The 20,604-nt window shown below is 37.6% G+C and overlaps 1 protein-coding gene and 1 long non-coding RNA gene across 4 annotated transcripts in view; one reads left to right on the forward strand and one right to left on the reverse strand.

Moving 5' to 3' along the window:
- The window catches only part of LARGE1 (LARGE xylosyl- and glucuronyltransferase 1), a 276,798-nt gene that overhangs the window by 71,441 nt on the left and 184,753 nt on the right, over positions 1–20,604 (forward strand). For 2 of the 3 annotated variants that reach the window (XM_002199467.7, XM_030263115.4), the window contains one exon: positions 10,602–10,788. The exons of the other annotated variant lie outside the window; for it this stretch is intronic. In XM_002199467.7, coding sequence (XP_002199503.2) covers positions 10,683–10,788 — 106 coding nt within the window. In that variant the 5' untranslated portion in view covers positions 10,602–10,682. The remainder of the gene's footprint in view (positions 1–10,601; positions 10,789–20,604) is intronic. 3 annotated transcript variants of the gene reach the window in all.
- Positions 8,468–9,755, reverse strand: LOC140682220 (uncharacterized). The gene is made up of 2 exons (XR_012053558.1): positions 9,514–9,755; positions 8,468–9,090 (listed from the first exon to the last, which is right to left on the reverse strand). It is a non-coding gene; the product is annotated as an uncharacterized lncRNA (long non-coding RNA).

The following is a 20,604-nucleotide window of genomic DNA, read 5'->3' on the forward strand; positions in this document are numbered from 1 at the left end:
TACAAGCAGTGAGGTTTTCACAGAGAGATACAATAAAATGTTTAGTGAAAATCGTTGCAGTTTCAGGAAATGGAGAGGACGTAGGAACACAGCCCACTGCCCTTTTTCTCCAGGCTAACCACCCTCCCTCAGACAACACTTTTTAAAGAGTAAAGAGCTCTGCAAATGATACATTGTTTTGAAGGAGCATTATTCAACCTGCTTTGTACAGCGGATTGGACTGGATGACCTCTAGAGGTCCCTTCCAACCAGAGCTTTTCTATGATTCTATTGAAATGCGAACTCCACTCATGGAAAGTTTGGATTCTTTAGAAAGTGTTTTTGCCAGCATCTCCTCTTCAGGGTGGTTTCTACAGCTTTGTTTGGCTTTGATAACACCTTTCATAGACCTTCTGTAATTAAAAATTGTGTGCCATTAATCTGTTTAGTACTGAATAAAAAGCCATGAGAAATCTATGTTTATAAATTCCAGTTTATCAAGATGTGTTCCAGTGCTCAAGAACGTGTCCTATGTGAAAACCTAAATCCACAGCTGCCTTTCCTATTTAAAAACATAAATATTTCAAATATTTCAAATTATTCTGCAGGAGCTTTGCGTTTCTGTCAGGTAAAATGGAGTGTGGGGTGTAAGCACCATCCCCAGTAATTTGTAGAGAACCCCCTCAGCCTTCGGAAAGCCTACAGAAATAGATAGTCCTTACAACCCACTGGGATGGTATAATATTTAAGAAGAAGTAAATATTGGACCTTGAAACACAGGGATTTCAGCAGAAAACTTACAAAAAAATGGTTGCTCACAATTCTTGGTGCTATTTGATGTTCTATAGTAGCATCAAAGAGCTATTGAGACTGTATAGTGTGCTTGGTAAAGCAGCACTGTGATTGTAGCAATAGATTTGTCTTCTACTTTTGGTTATGGTCACATATTTCCATGCCTACTTGCTGATTCTTGATTATTCAGATAGGAAATTACCAACAGTTCTTGGAATTTTCCTTTCTGCATTTGTTTTATTTTTATAGAAATATGATAAAAAGTATTTATGGGTTTGGTAATATTTAGGCAGTGGTAATGAGATGAGAACTTTGTTGCTTATATAGAAAATGCAACTGTTCATCAAGTTTCAGAGACTAAGTCTGTAGTTTTTTGAATTGATGCTAGTTGAATTGATTTTACTAAAACTATAGATTTATACTAGCTATAAGTTTAACCTAGGATTCTCTGTGCGTTTCAAAATAATTGTTTATGAGTGTGTTCATTCATGCATAGCAGAATAAATATTAGTTGGAATTTTGAGGATTTACATTGAATGACCACTATTTGTTTTATGACTAGGTACAAAATTATGGCATCTGGAATTACAGAATTGCATTTTGAAGGGACTTCTGGAGATTGCCTAGTTCAACACCTTAAGCTGAGCTTAAAGCAAGCTCAGCTGAAGAAGGTTGCTGGAGGCCAGTTGGGTTTTGAATGTCTCCAAGGATGGAGGCTCTGCAGCCTCTCTGGCTGTGTCCTTGGGGAGCACAGACCTGGACACAGAATTCCAGGTGTTTCTCACCACTGCTGAGTAGAGGGGGATGATCTTAAGGAGTGCTTCAGGTATTTCGGCTGTTCTCACACACAGAAAAATTCCTCCTTATGGTCTTCTTGGCTAGTCCTTTTTAAAAAACCTGTGTCCATCCACTACCTGATTGCTGAAGCCAGGTGTCTCCTGTCACTCAATACCAGCTGCACAACTGAATTTTGACCCATGGGATCTATGCACTCCTCAACTCCTTCCTTCTTGCTGCCAGAATTGAGGAGAGGCCCACCTGGGCCCATTTCTTGCCATTTTTTTTTCTTTTTTTTTTCTTTTTCTTTTTTTTTCCCTTTTTTTTTTAATTTTAATTTGCTTAATTTTACACAAATATTTGATAAAGATAAATATGTGAGTGTGATGTATGATGCCAGCTTTTATTTCCATCTGACAAGTAAGTAGCTGCTGTACACATGCTATGAATATGTAAGCATGTTATAAATTCTCATGTAAAACTAACTTGTAGTTTGAGATCTAGGCAGTAAAATAAAAACTTGGGGGGGTTTTGTCATGCTTTTAAAATTTTTATAGTAGGACTTGGCTTCATAGAGAGATGGATTTTTTTCTTTTTGTCAGGGAGGAACAGTTCAAGAAATAATTGTTCTCTCCTGAGCAAAACTTTCTAATGAATCTTTAATCAATTTCCTTGTTAGAGCAGCTTTATATGTAGCAGTTTCTAATAGAAGTAAACATGCTTTTGAACAAGCATCCAAGAACTTCAGCTGAGAAGCAAAGTATTAGCATAAAAATTGTAGAGAAGGGTTATGGGTGATGCACATAGTGCTCTACTCCTGTTTTAAAGAATATTTTCTTTTCTATGTGGTTGTATGTGCACAAGGTGGAGGGATAAACCCAGGGTTTGTCTCTATTTGGTTATGCAGTAGAAAGATGCTGTGGTGTAGAGGTGGGGAGAGCAGTAGTGCACCAACAAACTGATGCTTTCTTCGAGGTTAGAACAGATAGCATACTACCTTTTTTTTGTAATTGCCTTCTGCCACTCCTTTTGGTGGAGATGCTTGGATTTGGAAAGCTATCTCCTTTTTATAAGTCTGGAATTCATATATGTGATAATGCTGTGGCCTGACTGTAGCCTGTGATTCTGAAGGAGAGCTGCTTTTCTGTTGAAAGATCTCTATCACAGGTATGTGATACTGATGGCTGGTCATGGTCTCCAGTATGTTCATAATTCAGTGGCAGTGGGATCTCAAATTCTAAGGTACTCTTAGTATGTGTACATAGGCTCTTGTTAGAATTCTGCCATACACAAGCTGAGCCAGGCTCTGTTTCACTTTCTTTGAGTTGTGCTGAGTCCTTAGATAAGTTGGGGAGTCAGGAAACACTGATGCTGTATGCCCATATAGCCGAGAAAGTGGAGTAAAGATGGGGTTTGGAGAACTCCTTAAGAAAACAGGTCAGTAGCTGCTTTAAAAGTAAGTATAATTCTTTGGTTTCAGATGAAATGTTACAGGCAAGATAAATGTTTCTGTCATGATTGTATTTTGTTGCTTCTCTCTTGCAATTTTCCCCCTCATATTAACAGTGACATTTTAGTGGAGGCTTAGGAAAAGATTCTTGTCCTGTTGGTCCTAGATTGTTTTAATCCTTAATAATAATTCTGGAAGTTGCAGGCTTTCATTCTTTTGAATGAAAGTGAAGGCTTGAAAGGAAAAACAAATGCCATTAGAAGTGTATTAAATATATATATATATGTACATACAGAAAGGGTACATGGAAATGAAAGCAGAAAAATGTGAAAGCATGTTATTTATTTGCTTCTCTCTGTGTCTGTTTTCAAGAGAGATTCCATTCCTGTGGTGGTGTTGCTTACAGCTGGAACCTTCTAGAAAACTTTGATTAACAGGCAACTAATAGAATTTTCCTTAAGCTACAGCACGTACTGAGTGAAGATATAAAAGATGTCAATCCTGTGTGCCCTCGGAGCAGTTAGCACAGTTCCAAGGCAGAACTCATTTGTGCTGTCAACTTACTGGCTATTTTCTCTCTTACAGATTGGACTGTTTCCTTGTAACTAGTTGAGAAAGAGTGCATTTGGTAGCATTTGGGAACTTTGCTGTAATCTTTTACTTTGAAGTGGCTTCATGGAGCTTGTGAGGTGGATGCTGAGTTTTGAGTATATTCCTAATCCTTCTTTAAAGTCATGGTACTATAGGATTAACAAGTCTGATTTTGGGGTTCTCCAATGTCAAGGAAATTCAGAGTGTGGAAACAATAGGGGCCTTAGATTTGTTTCTGTATTTAACATCTTCTGGGTGGAAGAAGAAGAGATTGACAAGAGAAGAGGTGGCATTTTCTTTCAAAATGTTGTTTCTGTTCTGAAAACTTGAGAAGTAGTCTGGTTTTGACTGGAATAGCATTAATTTTCTTCTTAGTAGCTAGAACAGTGCTGTGTTTTGGATATGAGAATAATGTTGATAACACCTTGATATTTTGGTTGTTGCGCAGTCATGCGTACTCAAACAAAGTAATTTTTCAGTTTCCCATGCTCTGCTGATGAGGAGCTGCTCAAGAGCCAGGAGGGACCGTGGCCAGGATAACTGACCTAAAGGCCAGAGATATTCCATACCATATGCCAACATGCCTAGTATACAAACTGAGAGTGTATATGAAGGAGCTGCTTAGGAGCAGGCTGGGCATTGGTCAACAGGCAGTGAGCAACTGTATTGGGCATCACTTGCTTTCTCTTGGATTTTATTCCTCTTTCTGTTTCCTTTTCATTATGGTTACTGTTGTTGTTGAGGTAATAATAATGATGATGATTATAATGTTTTACCTCATTTGAATTATTAAGCTGTTCTTGTCTCAACCCATGACTTTTCCCCTTTTCTGATTCTCCTCCCCATCCCTCTGGAAGGATGTGTGGGGAGCGAGCGGCTGTGTTGTACTTAGTTGCCGTCTGGGTTTAAACCATGAAAGTTAACAAAAATGTTTAATTAAATAAAGATTTACAATTGAATTTTTTCATATTGTGTTTCCTAACCTTGAGTTACCTTTATGGTATGAAATTTTTCTTTAATATTACAATGTCACATGACAACTGGCTCCCATAATGGGAAGACTGCAAAGCTCCAAGATAAGATTTGACTGTCAAGGAGTAAACTCATTATAAACCCTCATTATCAACATTTAAAACAAAACAAAACAAAACAAAAAACCCAGAAAAATACTGCATAAGATACTGCTTTTTTACTTTGTTATTTACGTTTTTAGCAAAAATCTGAAAAATCTCCCATAAGGGATGAATGCTACATTGATACAGAGCCAAGGGAAAAGCTTTGCAGTAGAAATTGTTCATTGACTCTGTGACTGCAGGTGTGCAGAAAGAGAGCAGAGAGGCTGCAAGAGCAAAAAGAATTAGATAAAATTAATTTAAAAAACACAACAAAGCCAAGGCACAGGATTGCTGTGTAAACAGCTTTAACTGTATATATTTATTTCCAGTGTCTCTAAAAACAAATGGAAGATTACTGGGAAAAGATTAACTGTAACAAATGCAAGGAAATATTTGAAGCAGTTAGAAAAGCTTTTTATAGTAGGGCAGTTAAATCTAGTTAATTGTGTTTGATTTTTGTTTTCAAAATTACTTCCATTGTTTCACAGAACTCCTGCTGAATGTCTGACATAGTCGAGTTCTCTGCCATAATTAAAAGAAATAAATATATAGAAGCTGAATACCAATGTGATTAGTGTTGTTGCATACTTTAATATATATACTGCTCATACTGGTTGAGAGCTGCTTCATGCTTAGGTGAGGAGATAATCCACAATTTAAAACAAAGAAACTACTCTGTTAAGTTAGTGTAGTTAATGGAAGTATTTGTCTATATGTGAAAGTAAGAAAGGTCTTTCTGGTCACGTGAGAAAGCCCTGAGTAAGTCTTTGTAATGAGAACCCCAAATTATTTTAATTCCCACTGTTACCCTTTACAGTGGCATTGTCCAAGCCTTTTGGATCATGGTTAGCAGCAGTCTGGGAGGGGTGAGCTGGCCCGAGGTTGCAGCACAATCTGTGGAGCTGTTTCTGTGCATCAGGTTTCATAAATCCTGAACTGGTGTGTCCTAGAAGTGTAGAGCACCTGACACGCTGACAGCAAGGCATAATGCGTATGATGTACGTGCAGCTAGCTTTTGTTGGTATTATTTACTGAATCATATTTTTAAAATACAATTATATGATGCTCTTGGAGCACAATTAAAGAGGAAAGTAGAACAATATCCTGCAATGCGTGCACTTTTTAGTATCTGTGTCACAGGCAGAAAATCTAATTGTATCTGGAGAGGTGTAGCTGAGACTGTATTTGAAACTGCCAACACAAATGTTCCATTTCACTCTGAGTCTAATTTTGGTCTGCCTTCCTCTGAGATAAACCAAATAAAGATTGATAAAATTGTAGATGCTTTTTGTGGCTCAGATGTGAAAATACTATCGTTGGGCAACCACTGGCTGTTTTTTGATCAGAACCACACCTGGATGCTGTGGTTAAATTGGCCAGTTATTCCTTCATCCTTTGCTTTGTTTCCGATATATTTCATGCTATGTATTTCTGACTACAGGTGTTTAGTTTAGCACAGCTGTTGAGAGTGAAAACTGTCAGGAGGAGCACTGCATGGCTTTCTGTAAATGAAGTGAATCATTTTACCGAAAAGATAAATGTGCCTGGCAATTGTCACATCTGTAGCTTCAATTTTAGCTTGTACCATGAAACTGCTTTCTAAGAGCTTTTAGGTAGGTGATAGTCTGATTCAGTAGGACTGTGGTAGTCCTACTGAGGAGTAGTGGAGACTGTAGGAGAATTCTGAAAGGCTTTTGCAGGCTTGTATGGCAGAAATGTGCAACTGTGTTTTGTGCTCTGTCCTTGGTCCAGCCAGTTTTGTCAGTCCCTTTCCTTCTGTGGTGGAAAACCAAGTCAAAAGAGCTGCAATGTTGTCTTTCAATTTATTTGACAGTGGTGTATTAGATAACATTGTTTCTAAGTAAAGCCAATAGTGAAAACCTGATTGAGTCCAAATCTCTCCCCGTAAGCCAAGGATCTTCATTACCATTCACGGATGTTTTATGGAATTGCTTGTGTAAGGGTTGCATATGATGCATCGTCTACTTCGGAAAAAAGTACTCAGCAGGGGTTGTGATTTTATACACTAAAAATGAATATTTGAGACACAAGGGAAGCTATTCATAACTTTGGGAAGGTGGGGAGATAGTAGAAGCGTAATGTAAAATAGCTTATGGGTCTTTTAAAGCACTGTTGAAAGAAGTACCTTAACATTTCTTAGGGTGATCCATCACAACCTGACTTGTCTGTTTAGGATTTTCCCAAATGTTTTTCTAATTAGATAAAAGATATACATGAATGTGCAAAATGATTTGGCTATTTTGTCTGAAAGATGACAATTTGTAGAAAACTGAATTTGCCACATACCTGTCATTCCTTCGCAGCTGAACCAGGAGTTCAATATTGTGCCTTACACCTTTTTGATTTGTTAGAGTGATTTACATTCATAGGGCAGAAAAGCTGGATTCCATCCTCCATATCAACCTGTTCAGAAACTTAACTTGCATGGATATTGAAAAGAATATATAGGAAAAATAAAATTATTTCTTAAATATGCGACCCCAGGATGAATTAATCCACTAGCAGCACTATAACTCAGAGTCTGTAGTCATTGCCCTGGAAACTTGTATCAGCACACTTGTGACAGTGTGATTTCAGACTCTTATGTTGTTACCTGTAATTTTTACAGGAGTCATTGATAGGAGCAGCATGCAGCCAGTGCATGTTTCAGTGCAAGATGTGGCTATTTGCCAATGACTGTTTGGGAGTTTATATTTTCAGAGGTTTATTTTTCTTTGCACAGACTGATGTCAGTGGTGCATACCAGTACATTTAAGGAAAAAAAAAATAATTTCTACTTAAAATAAGTGATTCTCTGCATTTTATAATAAACATCCTTATAAACACAAAAGCCTGGGAAAGTATCAGTGTTTTTCAAGGAGTCATGTAAAGGACTCTCTTCAGAAAAGTTGTACATGCTATATGTTATAAGGAAAATAAATGAAATGTAATCATTATCCAAATACAGTGAATAAAGATAAGAGTTCTCCACATGCATCTACTAAATGTGTGTCTATGTCTAACACAGAATGACTCTAATACCACAGTTGTAATATTGAGTCTGCCCACATATTTTGTGCAAAATTTCTGTGGTGAGGCATTCATTGCCTTGAAAAGCTGACACAATGGAATGCTTTTTGTGCTGGCTCTGGACAAATTATAGTCCATTTTATCAGTTCCAAGGTCAGAGTACTATCATGGCTCTTAAACTGTAGTGTAGTAAAGTGGGCTCTATTGAATGTTCAAGAAACAGCTGCAAGTTTACCTGATTACTGCAGCCAAGTATCTCCAGCACCAGAGATTTTTTGTCTGAACCTATTTCTCTTGTCTACATTCTCATTTTTGCTGCAATTTAATTTCAGAATTGATTTTTGCTGCAATATATATGGAGTTGTAGAGCTAAGACACTCTCAAGACACACAGCAGCCATTGTTAACATGTCACTGTAGAAATGATACATTGCTTGTATCAGCTCTAGTGCTGGTTTCAGCATAAGTCAAAGGGCACTGTTATTAAACACCTTATACTACCGGAGTCTCTTTCTTTCCATATCATTCTTGTAGGCCACTTCTGTTCTTAGAGTTGAAAAACTTAAGCCCTTTCACACAAAATCTGAAGTAGATTTGCATGGACGTAATACTCTCTTTCCTTTTTAACTTGTGTCATGGTTTGACGCTGGCACAATGCCAGCGCCCCATGAAAATACAACTTACCAATCAAATGCTGTGAAATGTGATCAAGGACAGAGCAAAGCAGACCAAACTTAATAACAAAGGAAAAAGCTTTATTACACTACTACTACTATAAAAGGAAAAGAAAGGAAAGAAAAAGAACACACAAAATTCGAAATGAAAACCTTCCAAAACATTTCTCCTCCCTCCACCCAACTCCACCAAACCCCAGCGAGACCCATTTGGATCCTTAATCAAGTTTTCACCCTTCAATATAATCAATACTGAGTCCATCGGGGAAGAGAGGAGTCCCCCTTGCAACCATAGACCCCCAGGAAACACAACTGCCACCTTTTGTGTTTCCAATGTCACACGTGGCACCGACCAGACACACCGGGCCAGTGTGACATTCTCCTCTCCATGTCACAGTGCTCTCACCACCGTGCATGGACAGAGACTGCTTATAGGGCCCCTTTAAGGATGCTTTGCCAAGGACCACCAGGAACAACAGTCCAGTATCACAATTTGGGACTAGAGTCCCCCCCATTTTCCCCTGGGGCCGAGGGTCCAAAAGACAGAGATCGCCTTCTCTTCTTCCTGAAGATGGAGGGCATCCTCACACCCTCCTCAGCTCTCTCTCTGTCCACTCCAAAACTGGTAGTTGCTGCAGAAGGTCTCTTGGTTCACCAATGCATCCCCCTAAAATGCAGTCCCTCTTGAAAGAAAGAGTGGTTCAGTCTATGGTAAACAAGCAGAGTCCAGCCAAAAGCCACTCTATCATCTGCCCCCAACCTTCTTCTCTAAACATCTGAGGTTTCAAGCTGTCTCTCTTTTCTTCAAATTCAGGAGGAGTAATATTTCATAAAGCCTTCATTTCTCAGGAAGGGTTAAAAGTCCCAACTCCCAAGGATGGCTCGCTGCCCAGGCTCCAGCTCCCACAGCCCGGCTGGGCACCTTGCGGCCCCCCCGCTCTTCTCCTTCCCTGCGGCGAACTGCCGATAAAACCACCGCTGTCTCTTTTTTTCTCTCTTGGGAGAGAGAGAGACTCTGGGGGGGAACGGAGAAATCCCAGATTTGTCCACCCTTCCATCTGCAGGAGCTGACCCAGCCGGTTCCGATCCTTTACCTCCTGGCCTACCTGTGCAGGCCGCATGGCTCCCCTCCCCCACCCAGCCCGGGCTGGGGGGGGAGGTCCGTACCTTGCGGTGACCGGAACCAAAGAAGGACGAGTCCTCCTGGGAATTCCGCTTTTAACCCCTCTGTGTTCTCAGAGGCGTGTCCACCTTCAATTGGTCACCCCAAGTGTCAGTATCCAAACCTGACCTCTGACTGGAGGGACCTCTTCCTTCTAAAAAAAAATTCTCTTCCCGTGTCAAACCATGACAACTTGTCTGCTACTAGCTTTTCCTTCCCTTTCAAAAAAACCTGCCATCAATATGAAACATTATTTTTATGCTCTGCATGCCTGCACTGGTGTGGAAATACTTATTTTTCTGTGAATAAAAATCATCATATATTTTTTCTTGGCCCCTCTGAAATGCAGAACAATTATTTCCAATTAGGATCAGAATTATTTTTTTCCTTATAAAACCTGTGTTATTCAGCAGAATCAATTTTTCTCATGGCATACAGTCTAAAGCTCCTGATATCCCCTGTGTGATTATTTCCTTGCCCATTTTGCACTTTCTCTTCTCCCCTTTTACACAGCAGTTCATCAGCACTGCTTTTTGGCATGCAAAGTGGGTAATTTCAGAAACATCCCTCTACCTCCAGACTTCAGCTTTCCTTTTTTTGGTTCGCTCTCAACAGCAGACACATCTTTGATTCAGTGGTGTGACTTCTGCCTTTCGGGAGCACGTGAAGGAATGTGGGTGGATTTCTCTTATCTGCCATGGGACCCCAGCAAACATAGGCATCAAAGATCTCAGAGTTCCTGTAATGTATAATGAGGACAAAATGTAAATAAAGCTGGCATCTCTTGGTAAGATGGAGCTTAGTGTGTATTAGGTTGAGATGATGTGCTTTATTGACTTACTGTCTTAATTTGACTTCTAAGATTTGTTTTATTATTAAGTAGTCATGGATAATTTTGAAATGGGTACCACCTTGCAATTGCAGCAGCCCTTTTTTTAGACCTGTTATTTTAACTCCTTTGAAACACTGGTATAGTCCATAACTTTCTGTAGACTGATAAGTTGTTGAAATATTTTTTCCTTTCCTTTTCAGGGAGTAATATGTGGGAGGCTGTGGACTATTTGCTTCCAACATAGGAACAGCATTGGGTTGGGACTCTGCACTCCTGAGAGAATGCTGGGAATCTGCAGAGGGCGACGGAAATTCCTGGCTGCCTCTCTGACCATCCTTTTTGTCCCAGCCATTACGTGGATTTATCTGTTTGCTGGGAGTTTTGAAGGTAGGAGAGGAATAATGGCTGAGAGGGGGTGGTGGGGTGTTGGATGATTTGCAGCTGGGCAGATAAATATAGATCAGTCATCATGGATTTTATTTAAATAAATCTCATTTGTCTTGCATATGAAATAGTTCCCAAGGTGCAGATTTCAACAAAGGGCCTTCCTTACATCCTCAGAGTTCTCACTACTGAGGATGCTGAGTTAATTACTGGCCAGAATTACTTGGTTTTCCACTCATCTTTGAACTTTGAAAATGTGCAGCAACTCCCCCCCTGCCTGTCTACTAATCTTTTCTCTGTATTTTCTGATTTTTCAAATAGTCTATCCTATGCTCTGTACAATTTTTAATATCTCATTTCAGATATGCTGAACACAGAAAATCAATTAATGTCTATATAAGGTTTCTTTACACGAAAGTGGTTTGGATCCACATCCACCTGTCAGTGGATTGTTTCAGTTGGATTATCTTTCTGTCCTCTTCTTTTTTTTTAGGTGGAAGTCCTCCAGTTTATAGGTACATTGACTTGCAGCTATGTAATGAGCACTTTTTATAACAAGATGTGGAATAATCACTACTTTTTCTTTTGAATTGACTGTCTGAGAAGTTTTTTTCCTGGCCTTACAGACGTTCAGCGGTAATATTTCAGTTAGGGGAGCTTCAAGGATTGTGACTCTCCTGCTCTTTGCTACTTTGTAGCTTGTTTGTTTGTTTTGTGTATTGTGGAGGTGAAGCATTTTATTTTGGGCAATAGGTATGTTATTTTGCCAAGAGCAAAAAAAAGTCATTCAGCCTTTGTAGTTGCATTAGCTTGAGGAAAGGTGTTCCAACCTTGTAAAAACTGTTCGGTCACTAGTTTACAGTCTGATAATTTTAAAAAGGAATTATTTAAAATGTCAAGCTTCTTTCATGTATCCTTGGCTGAGAAATCTGTGCTGTGTTTGGAAACAAAAGGGGTTTCCATGTTAAATTACAAGTAAGAACATGTAAAGATTTTCAGTGTGTGTTGCATACAATTCTGAATTAGTTATATGCCATGTACAAATATTTGTTTATGCAAATTTATTCAAGTACTTAAAATTCTACCTTAATATGCAGTAACTTCATGAGCTCATTCTAGAATGAAACACTTGTAGGATTCATGTTAAATTGGAAATACAAGGGGTGCTAGCTGCATACTTAAAAATTATGATCTGGCAGGCAGAGCAGTACTGATTTTGTTTGATTTTTAAAAGCTGAGCAAATGCAGGCCTCACCTTTTTGCTTTTAAAAGAATATTATGCTGCTTTGTTGTAATGACTATTTTAATTGTGTCCACAATTGATAATGCCATGGTGTTTTAAATTCCTCTGTGAGTAGAATCCTTTGTTTTTATAGAGAACTCAATACAAATCTTGAAATTTGCTGCTACAGGGTATTTGAAGTGACTTAAAGCTCTCACTGTGAATTAATCTTAAATGCAAACTAAGGAACAAAGCCCATTACCTATTACAAAGCCTTGCACTGTAAAAGGACTGGAAATTAGGTACAGTTAGTAACCATATTGGTTATTTTTCTGTATCTATTTTATTTTTTCTTGATTTTGGGTGGCGATTATTTAATGTTTCTTGGTTAAAAAACTAAGGTTGGTTAGATATTTATTTAGATGAATAATAGCTAGAATTTTCCTTAACTTGTAGGTATTATGGACAAAAGGTTAATGCCATTTTGTTATTTTATATGACTTCTTGGGTTTTTTTCTCCGCAGTGGTTCCCACAATTTCTCATGTTTGAGCTCTCTGTGGAGGTTGTAGTAAGGTGGGGGTGTCTTTCTTCTCTCAAGTAACAAGCAGTAGAACAAGAGGAAATGGCCTCAAATTGCACCACAAAAGGTTTAGATTGGATATTGGGAAATTTTTTTTCATGGAAAGGGTTGACAAATGTTGAAACAGGCTCCCCAGGAGAGTGGTTTGATGACTCTCCCTGGAGACATTTAAAATATGTGTATATGTGGCACACAGGGACATGGTTTAGTGGTGGAATGGCAGTGCTGGGCTAACAGACTCGATCTTAAAGGCCTTTTCCATCATAAACAATTGTATTATTCTGCAATTCTCTAATTGAATACTAATTGCCTCACAACAGCATTGGGCCTTGATTTGAAAGCATCAGGAATGTAGAGTCCTTTCTGCATCCTGGCATTTGTTTCTTTTGTTACTCACAGAGCTAGAAATCTTCTTTTCAGTACATCTGGTTTTAGATTTGAATAAATGTCTCTTGTTAGACTTTTGCCCACCAAATTAAAGGAATCCTCAATACCTGGTATCGTCATAGATTAATTTAATTGTTCAGTGTGGAAAGGGGCATCATGAGTTCTCTCTCATTAAAGTCCTGCCCAAATCAGCGTGGGTTTTGGAATCAGGCAAGATTTTTTAGGCCTGTATTCAACAGCATCTTGAAAACCTTCAAGAACAGAGAATGCATGCACTTCCAGACACAGCATGGATGAGTACCACCTGTCGTTGAGCCCAACATTCTGGATATTTTTTCACACATCTAGTAGTCCACCCATACACATGGTGAAATCCCAGCTTGGATACAGGGATGCTATGTTTAAATTCAAGGGAGATTGCACCAACTGGTCATGTCTTCACAGTCATTTCATCACAGCAAGCAGTCAGGTTGGTCAAGCATGATTTACCCTTGATGAATCCAATTGCCATGCCAGGCCTGGGAATGTTTCTGTTTGAAGATACCTACATACAGTAGTAAAATCACAGTGTAAAATCATCTTTTATTCACTAAGTAAAAAGGTTGACCTAGTTGAGTTGTCATAGCAAAAAGTTTTGTGGGGATTTTTTTGTTCTGCAGTTTTTTTCTTTGTTTGTATGTTTCAGGACTCTAGACTCAAATCTCTGGTATGAAATCTGTAATGCTGTGTCTGCCTCATATTCTTGATGTAATTGGGAATTACATTGCTCATCCATGTGTTTATATCTAAGAACTTAAGTTATTCATTTGGCATAGCATGGGAGTGGGATTGCATCAAAAACCCTTTTAAAGCTTTGTTAGTGAATCCGTAATATAAAATATGCCTTAGTGCGGTCTGTTCCTATGTCATGCTTTTGAATAGTTTCAAATTCCTTAAGACAGAGTTTTGTTTTATTCTGGATTTTGTTCTCTTGTCAGAAAGTACATGGCAGCCTGCTGCTTCACAGTTGTCACTCGACACTTCCAGTAAGACCCTTCTCTTAGGATATTCATTGGAGATGGTGTTACCCAAGCTCTGACAGCAGTAGCTGCTAAAAACCTCATTAATCATGTATAAATGTCTATTAAGGTTATGAAGTAGAATATTAAAGATGATATTGAATATTCTATGGCCTTTGAAAATACCTGATTACTGTTGTTTTTAATATTGCACAAGGACAGCATAACTTCAGTTATCTGTTACTCTGAATAAAAAAGCTAATTGTTCCAGCATTCTTAGAATTTATTCAAAAGCCAAAGTAATAGAGTAGGAAGGGTGGAGTGCATTTAAAACAGGGAAGATAAAATAAATAATATGTAATAAATTTTCATTAGAAAGAAAATAGCTGTTTCACTAACTAGTGGTAGCTCCATAAGTAGCTTAATTTTCCAAGCTATATGCAGCAGTTTTCTATCCCCCTTACCGTGAAGGTCATGTGAAATGGAAATTAGGAACTGTAATTTGACCACGATTTCTGGTTTACCCATTCCTCAAAAAAAAAAAAAAAAAGAAAAAAAAATGTTCACTGTGGAGATTTACAGTCACCTCTATTTTGACAGGATGAAAATACACTTGAGTTACCAGTCTCTTTGTGGTGGATCCACTTGAGGCTGAAATCCTAATGTGTGTAGGGCTCCTGTGTAGAATATATTTCCCAGGAAAGAGAGAACCAGTAATGTAAAGTTAAGATGGAAAATTAAAAGTTGTGTGAGATCCAGTAGGGAGTCTGTAAGGGAGCAGTTGACTTTGGTTTCTTTTAACTGCTCGGGTAACATTTTAAAAAACTTCTTTCTTGCGACTTGCTTTCCTTGGTTGTCCTCTTTTCACTCCAGTGTTGGGCAACTATCATTCCTTGACAATTAATTGTAGTCAAAGTCATCTATAGAGACATGATTGAAGCCAGAGTTGGGCAAACACCTCATAAAATACAATAAAATAAATTGAAGGAAGGCTGCAAATATTCATCTTAGTATTTAAATGGATTTACTTTGATGCTGTTCACATTCTTTTTGTGTATGTTTCCATAAATATCCTAGTGAATATGTTAATTGAGAAGACTGTCTATGGAACAATGAATATCCAGTTTTAATATTCATGGGAAGTAGATTTTGAAATCATATTTGTGAATACTTGAATCAAAAAACTGATTCTGGGGGTTCAGCTTTTTTCAGTTAAGTGCCAAAAGTTTACCACATGATCTGTGTGCATGATGAAAACTGCCTGAACTTCAAATGCTTGCATTAAGTTGCTCATAGAAAGAGGCAAGCAAATAAGTAATTACTAAAATGTCTATCAGACACTTGCAACTGATGAACAAACATCAGAAAATAATTCCCTCACAGACAATGTAATCAAAAAGACACAAAACATATAATTGCTTTTTTTACTGTTTCCTTCAGTTGGCCTGAGTTTTATCTGTTACATGTCTCAACAGGATTAAACATGAAAACTTAATCCAGTGTCCATTTAAAATAGAAGCTTCCACCTTTGTATTGATTCTGTCTTTTTAATAAATTTCTGAGAGAAGAAGTCCTGAAAGGGTGCTCGTGCACATAAGTAGGGATGCTACTGTGATGAGTGCTGAACAGGTTTACAGGAGGCGTGTTCAGTGAATATTGGCTCTCCTCAGTTAAACAGCCGCCCCTTCCTTTCCATTCTGGAGTAAATAGTGCTGGCTTACTCCTCTCTTGTTACATTTATTCCAGGTGATAGAGAATTGCCACTTAAGCACCTTTGTCTCTACTACCGTTACTATACCATCTTAAACATGCTTGGTGATCCTACCAGAGTAACATCAATTATGACAGCAAAGACCTCAGGCTTATGAGAAGTTTTGTTGCTCCTGGAAAACTTGCCCTTGTCTGAAACTCTGGTGATTTGGCTATACAGAATGCTGATAGAGGACCAGAAGGTCCATGCTGAAAGTCTTGTTCTCTGCTCATCATATTTAACTTAGAAGTCAGTGATCCCACATTAATTTTTTTTACAAACTTGTGAAGCCTTACATGCCCATCATCTAAGAAAATAAAGTGAATATTGAAAGAGTTTGACTCCCCATTTTATAAATAAACAGCCTTCTTGTGAGCAGTTACAGGAAATTTGTAGTTTCTGTACCAAAACAAGAATGGCCTTATGCCAGGAGTGTCAGCCAAAATACACCATGGTCATGAGACGCTTTTAGAGGTCAAATGGTGGAGTTAGTGAGGAACATGGATTTTTTTTTTTTTTCTTCTTCTCAATCGCTTTTTTGATTAAACTTAGAATTCTGCAATACAATTTCATCCTTAGCTAGTAATTCCCACTAGTCCATTCCCACTGGATGCTGAAGTTGAATGTTGAAGTCAATGCTGTTTTTTCTTTAGCTTGCCAAGAGTTCATATCCTTAAACCAATACCCTCTCATCTCTGGCGAAGCCTTGAATCTTGCAATGGCCACTTCTTCCATCAGGGTGCTGTGCCAAGTCTGCATTCCTTTTTGGAATTCCAGTACAGAGGGCACATGTTTTCTTTTGATGCCTTTATTTTTAAGTAAATGTGTTCAGAAAAGCAAAGTAAGCTGTGGGCTTACTGTCTTTGTTCTCTGTACAAGCTCATGATTGGATGGAATGTTTCATTGCTTCCAAACACCAGTTTTCTCTTGGCTTTTTTTTTCTTGACAGTTCTTAATTTGTCATTTCTGGCAGAAATATATGAAGGTCAGAATGAAAAGGAATTCTTTGACAGGCATGAGGGGCCAGCTTTTTTGGAACTGCAGCTAAATGAGTATAATCTGTGGGATTTCTCAAGGATTTTGTTTCATCTTGGTCTTTTTCCTTCCGTGAACAAACTTTTGGGAAAAATGCCATCTATAAAAGTTGTATTATACAAAAGTGACCACATTTCTCCAAGGAAGAAGGGACATCTGGATGCTCAGATTCTGTTAGGATTGTGTGGAAAACCTAACAGTAGGACTCCTATTTCCTGATTATTCCTCCTCTGTTTCAAAGATGGGTACTTACTAACTTCATTTTCAAAACATGTTTTTTATTATAAAAACAGAAAAGCAAGGTGAGCTTAAATGTCTTGTTAAAAATAAACAGAAAAACCTAAAGAAGCTTGGCTTTCTGAAACAAAATGTCCAATTTTAAGTACACCAGAACTCCTTTGTGTGGTGGAACTAATGTAGCCTGACTTGCTGTGATTGATACCATGCAGCTGATTGATGTTGAAGTTGTTTTTCCTACAATTTATGTCATCTATCTCCCATATGGATCTCCTGGTATCTAAATAAATCCTGAACTCCTGCTGCAGTGTATTTCTCAGTGGTAAAATGTTTGGCATCTCTCTCTCTCTGTGTTCCTGGCAGTTTAGAAGCTTTGTTACCTCTGACTTCTTTCCCTCTAACAAAGTAATTTGAAATTAATCAATAAGCTTTGGGGGCAAACAGGCAAGCAGGTCAACATCGACAAATGTATAAGCATGAGATGAATAAATACCGGAAGAAGAGATTCTTTAAAAGATTGAAATGAAAATTTAGTTTTTGATTCTCAGAACAATTAATTTGGGCTGTTTGATTTTTCTGAATTTTTTGTATTTAAAATTTGTGGGGTGTTTTTCAGATCAGGAAGAAGTTTAAAATCAAAATCTGTCTTGTTGGACAGGAAATTGCATCTGAAATGCCTTCCCGTACTTCTAAAACCTATATTTTGAATATTTAATATGTATAATACTAGAAGGATGAGGAGTCAGGTTAAAAAAAAATCAAAATAATTACTTCATACATTGTGTATGGTCATTTTTATGTTCTGGAATGGCTGAGGAAAAGCAACTGAGTGGAGAAGGTTGATGCCCTGTTTTTGGGTCGACATGATTTAGGTATGCTTAGCTTAACAGTACCAGTATCTTCAATAAATCTCTTTTTATTTAAGCCCTCTGTACCCTTTTAACATTTTCAAATATTTTTTTAGACATGACAACCATTGAATTGTTCAGCTGAGTAATTATTTCCTTCCCTTGAAGTTTTACCTCTCTTGTGTTGCTTTGCAGTTCTTGTTTCTAGACTTGAAAGAGACTTTTTAAAAATATATCTAGATATCCTTGAACTGTTGGGTGACATGCAAAACTAACTTCAAAAACAGTCTGACAGCAGTCATCCTGGTTCACTCAACTTTGTAGATACCACCAGAAAGAGGAAAAGTTGGTGACCTGGAGACTGATACGTTTTTAGCCTGAGATTCTCTTCCAGTTTAACCACGTTCAAGCTATTTGAGCCTTACTGTGACAATAATTCTTTCTAACCTGTGGTGTGACTGCCTTTCTCTACTATTCTGTGAAATGGTCAAAGTCCAGGATGTAAAAATCAAGGTTTAAAACCTTTTTTTTTTTAAATTTTATAATTTTGTTTGTCTTTAAAATTGCTAAATGTCAGAGTTTGCAGAGATGAGAAATTAGGGGGATAGAGCTGAAAGCAGTGAAGTTAAAGTTACAAAAAAAGTCATAGAAACATCGCATTTTTCTAAGTTAATTAATGGTACAAAGGAGACTACTTCTGTTTGGTATATTTACTTTAAAAAAATAATTATAGGCCCAGTTAAAATATTGTACTGTATAAATGAAGTGTTTCACATTGAGATACTTTTTCAAATGAACTTGTAATAATGTCTGTACCTCTTACAGGAAAGAGGTGTGTGGTTTATTCTTTACATAGTGCTTCCTCAACTTCTGCAATGCCCACTGAAATCATGACCACCAATAAAAGCTTTTAAACACCTGGAGTAGCTTACAAGCTTGGAGTTAGGGTCCTGAATGGGAAACCAAAAATGTGTATCTACAAAACAAATGGAAAGTGTGATTCTAGCACAGTCAGCCCTGCTAGTGTTGGCTGTTGTTGAGCAAGCACAAGCAATGTCAGGGGTAGAGTTGCACCACCACGAGAAGCGAAGGAAGACTTGGTAGCTTGTGGACTCTTATCTAGTCACTGAAGCATGGCCCCTATGTCTTCCAAGTGATTATTGTTCTTCCTAAGCTGATTAAATCCAGTGCAGTTATGGCTGTTGGTGCTACAATAGGATCTTCATTTGGCTCTCTAGACAGAGGATTGGGGTTGTCATGGTATAGTTTAAAATCAAAGAAGGTTGCATACCATTTGTGTAATATATAGAAGATTATTTCTGGAGCTGAAATAAAGCCATAGCTAATAAGATAGTATTATTCTTATAAGTTGAAAAGCACTTGAAGAAATTGCTGGAATAAAAAGTGTGAAAGTTATCTGTTCCTTATGTGATTAAGTAGAGTGGAAAAAAAAATACCCCAAAGTAGTTGTGTTTCTCCCCAACATTTTCTTTCCCTGCATTTTTTTCTACCTTATCATTCACTTTTCCTTATTTACATGCCAGTACACCTCTCCGAGAGTATTTGCAACAGTCTTTGTTTAATGTATTTCAAAATGGACCTGGCAAACAAATTCGTAGATTCTTCTCAAAATTACATAGAACAGTTACTGATGTTTTATGGACTTGTGAAGATTGCAGGTTTTTACCTACCATCACAGTGACTGCTAACTATCAGTGTCTCTTGCATAGCACATGGTGTATTATGTTGTAGAATTGATAGAATAATGCTGGCTGGTAATTCCTATATCTGACCCATGCATTCTAGATACACCAAAGCTGTTCTTCTAGACAGATTTCTGAACTTAATTTTAAAGCCGATGAAGGATTCTAGCACATCTGAATAAATTATTCTACCTTGTTAAAAAATACATGCTTTAATATCTGTCCAGATATTTCTGGCTTCAAGGTAAGATGTGAAAGACAAGAAGTAGATGATGGGAAAAAAAATCAGAAAAGGATCATTTTAACAGTTTCAGTTTCATGTAAAGTAAGTAATCATGATTATGAGATATTGCAGTACATAAAGTGCACTGCCAGAAATATCACCTTGTGGACTGTAGAAGAGAGTGCTACAGTGCTATAGCTCTCACAACTTACAGCTGTTTAAAAAAAAGAGATAAATTCATAGGATAATTGCTAATCTTCCCATAGCTAGTAGAAGCTGGTTATCAGGATGATCAGTTGCCATCCCAGTCCAGAAAAACTAATTTCCCAAGCAAAATATTTGCTCTGGGCTCTGGGTTAGTGTACCGTTTCAGCTGTGAAAAATAACATTACAGAAAGGATCAAATCACAGTTTCAGTTGCAGCTTAAAGCATGGTTATTAAATTTAAGATAGATGTATTTGAGCACTAATTTGAAAAGAAACTATTAATGGGATCAAGGCTTACAAACTTAAAATCTATCAGTATTGTATTCTCAATTTTTCATATAAAACATAAAATCACTGTAGTGTTTACAGTTTACCTTTAGAGCATTAAAACGTGGAAGATTTCTCATCCATTTCTTTCCCAATGTTAAGGCATTCAGCATTCTAGAATTGTATTGAAATCATATCACCACTTCAATATTTCACTATCAGTATATTTCCTGCCTGTCACTGGATTTCATTTAACCCAACTCTGTGATTTTGCTTGTTAACTTTAGCAGGAATAATGTTTTTGGATGAATGAATGCTATAAAAGTCTGGTTTTTATTCTCTACTAATCAAACTGTTATAA

The sequence above is a fragment of the Taeniopygia guttata genome, chromosome 1A, assembly GCF_048771995.1.
Source record: "Taeniopygia guttata chromosome 1A, bTaeGut7.mat, whole genome shotgun sequence".
Lineage (NCBI taxonomy): Eukaryota > Metazoa > Chordata > Aves > Passeriformes > Estrildidae > Taeniopygia > Taeniopygia guttata.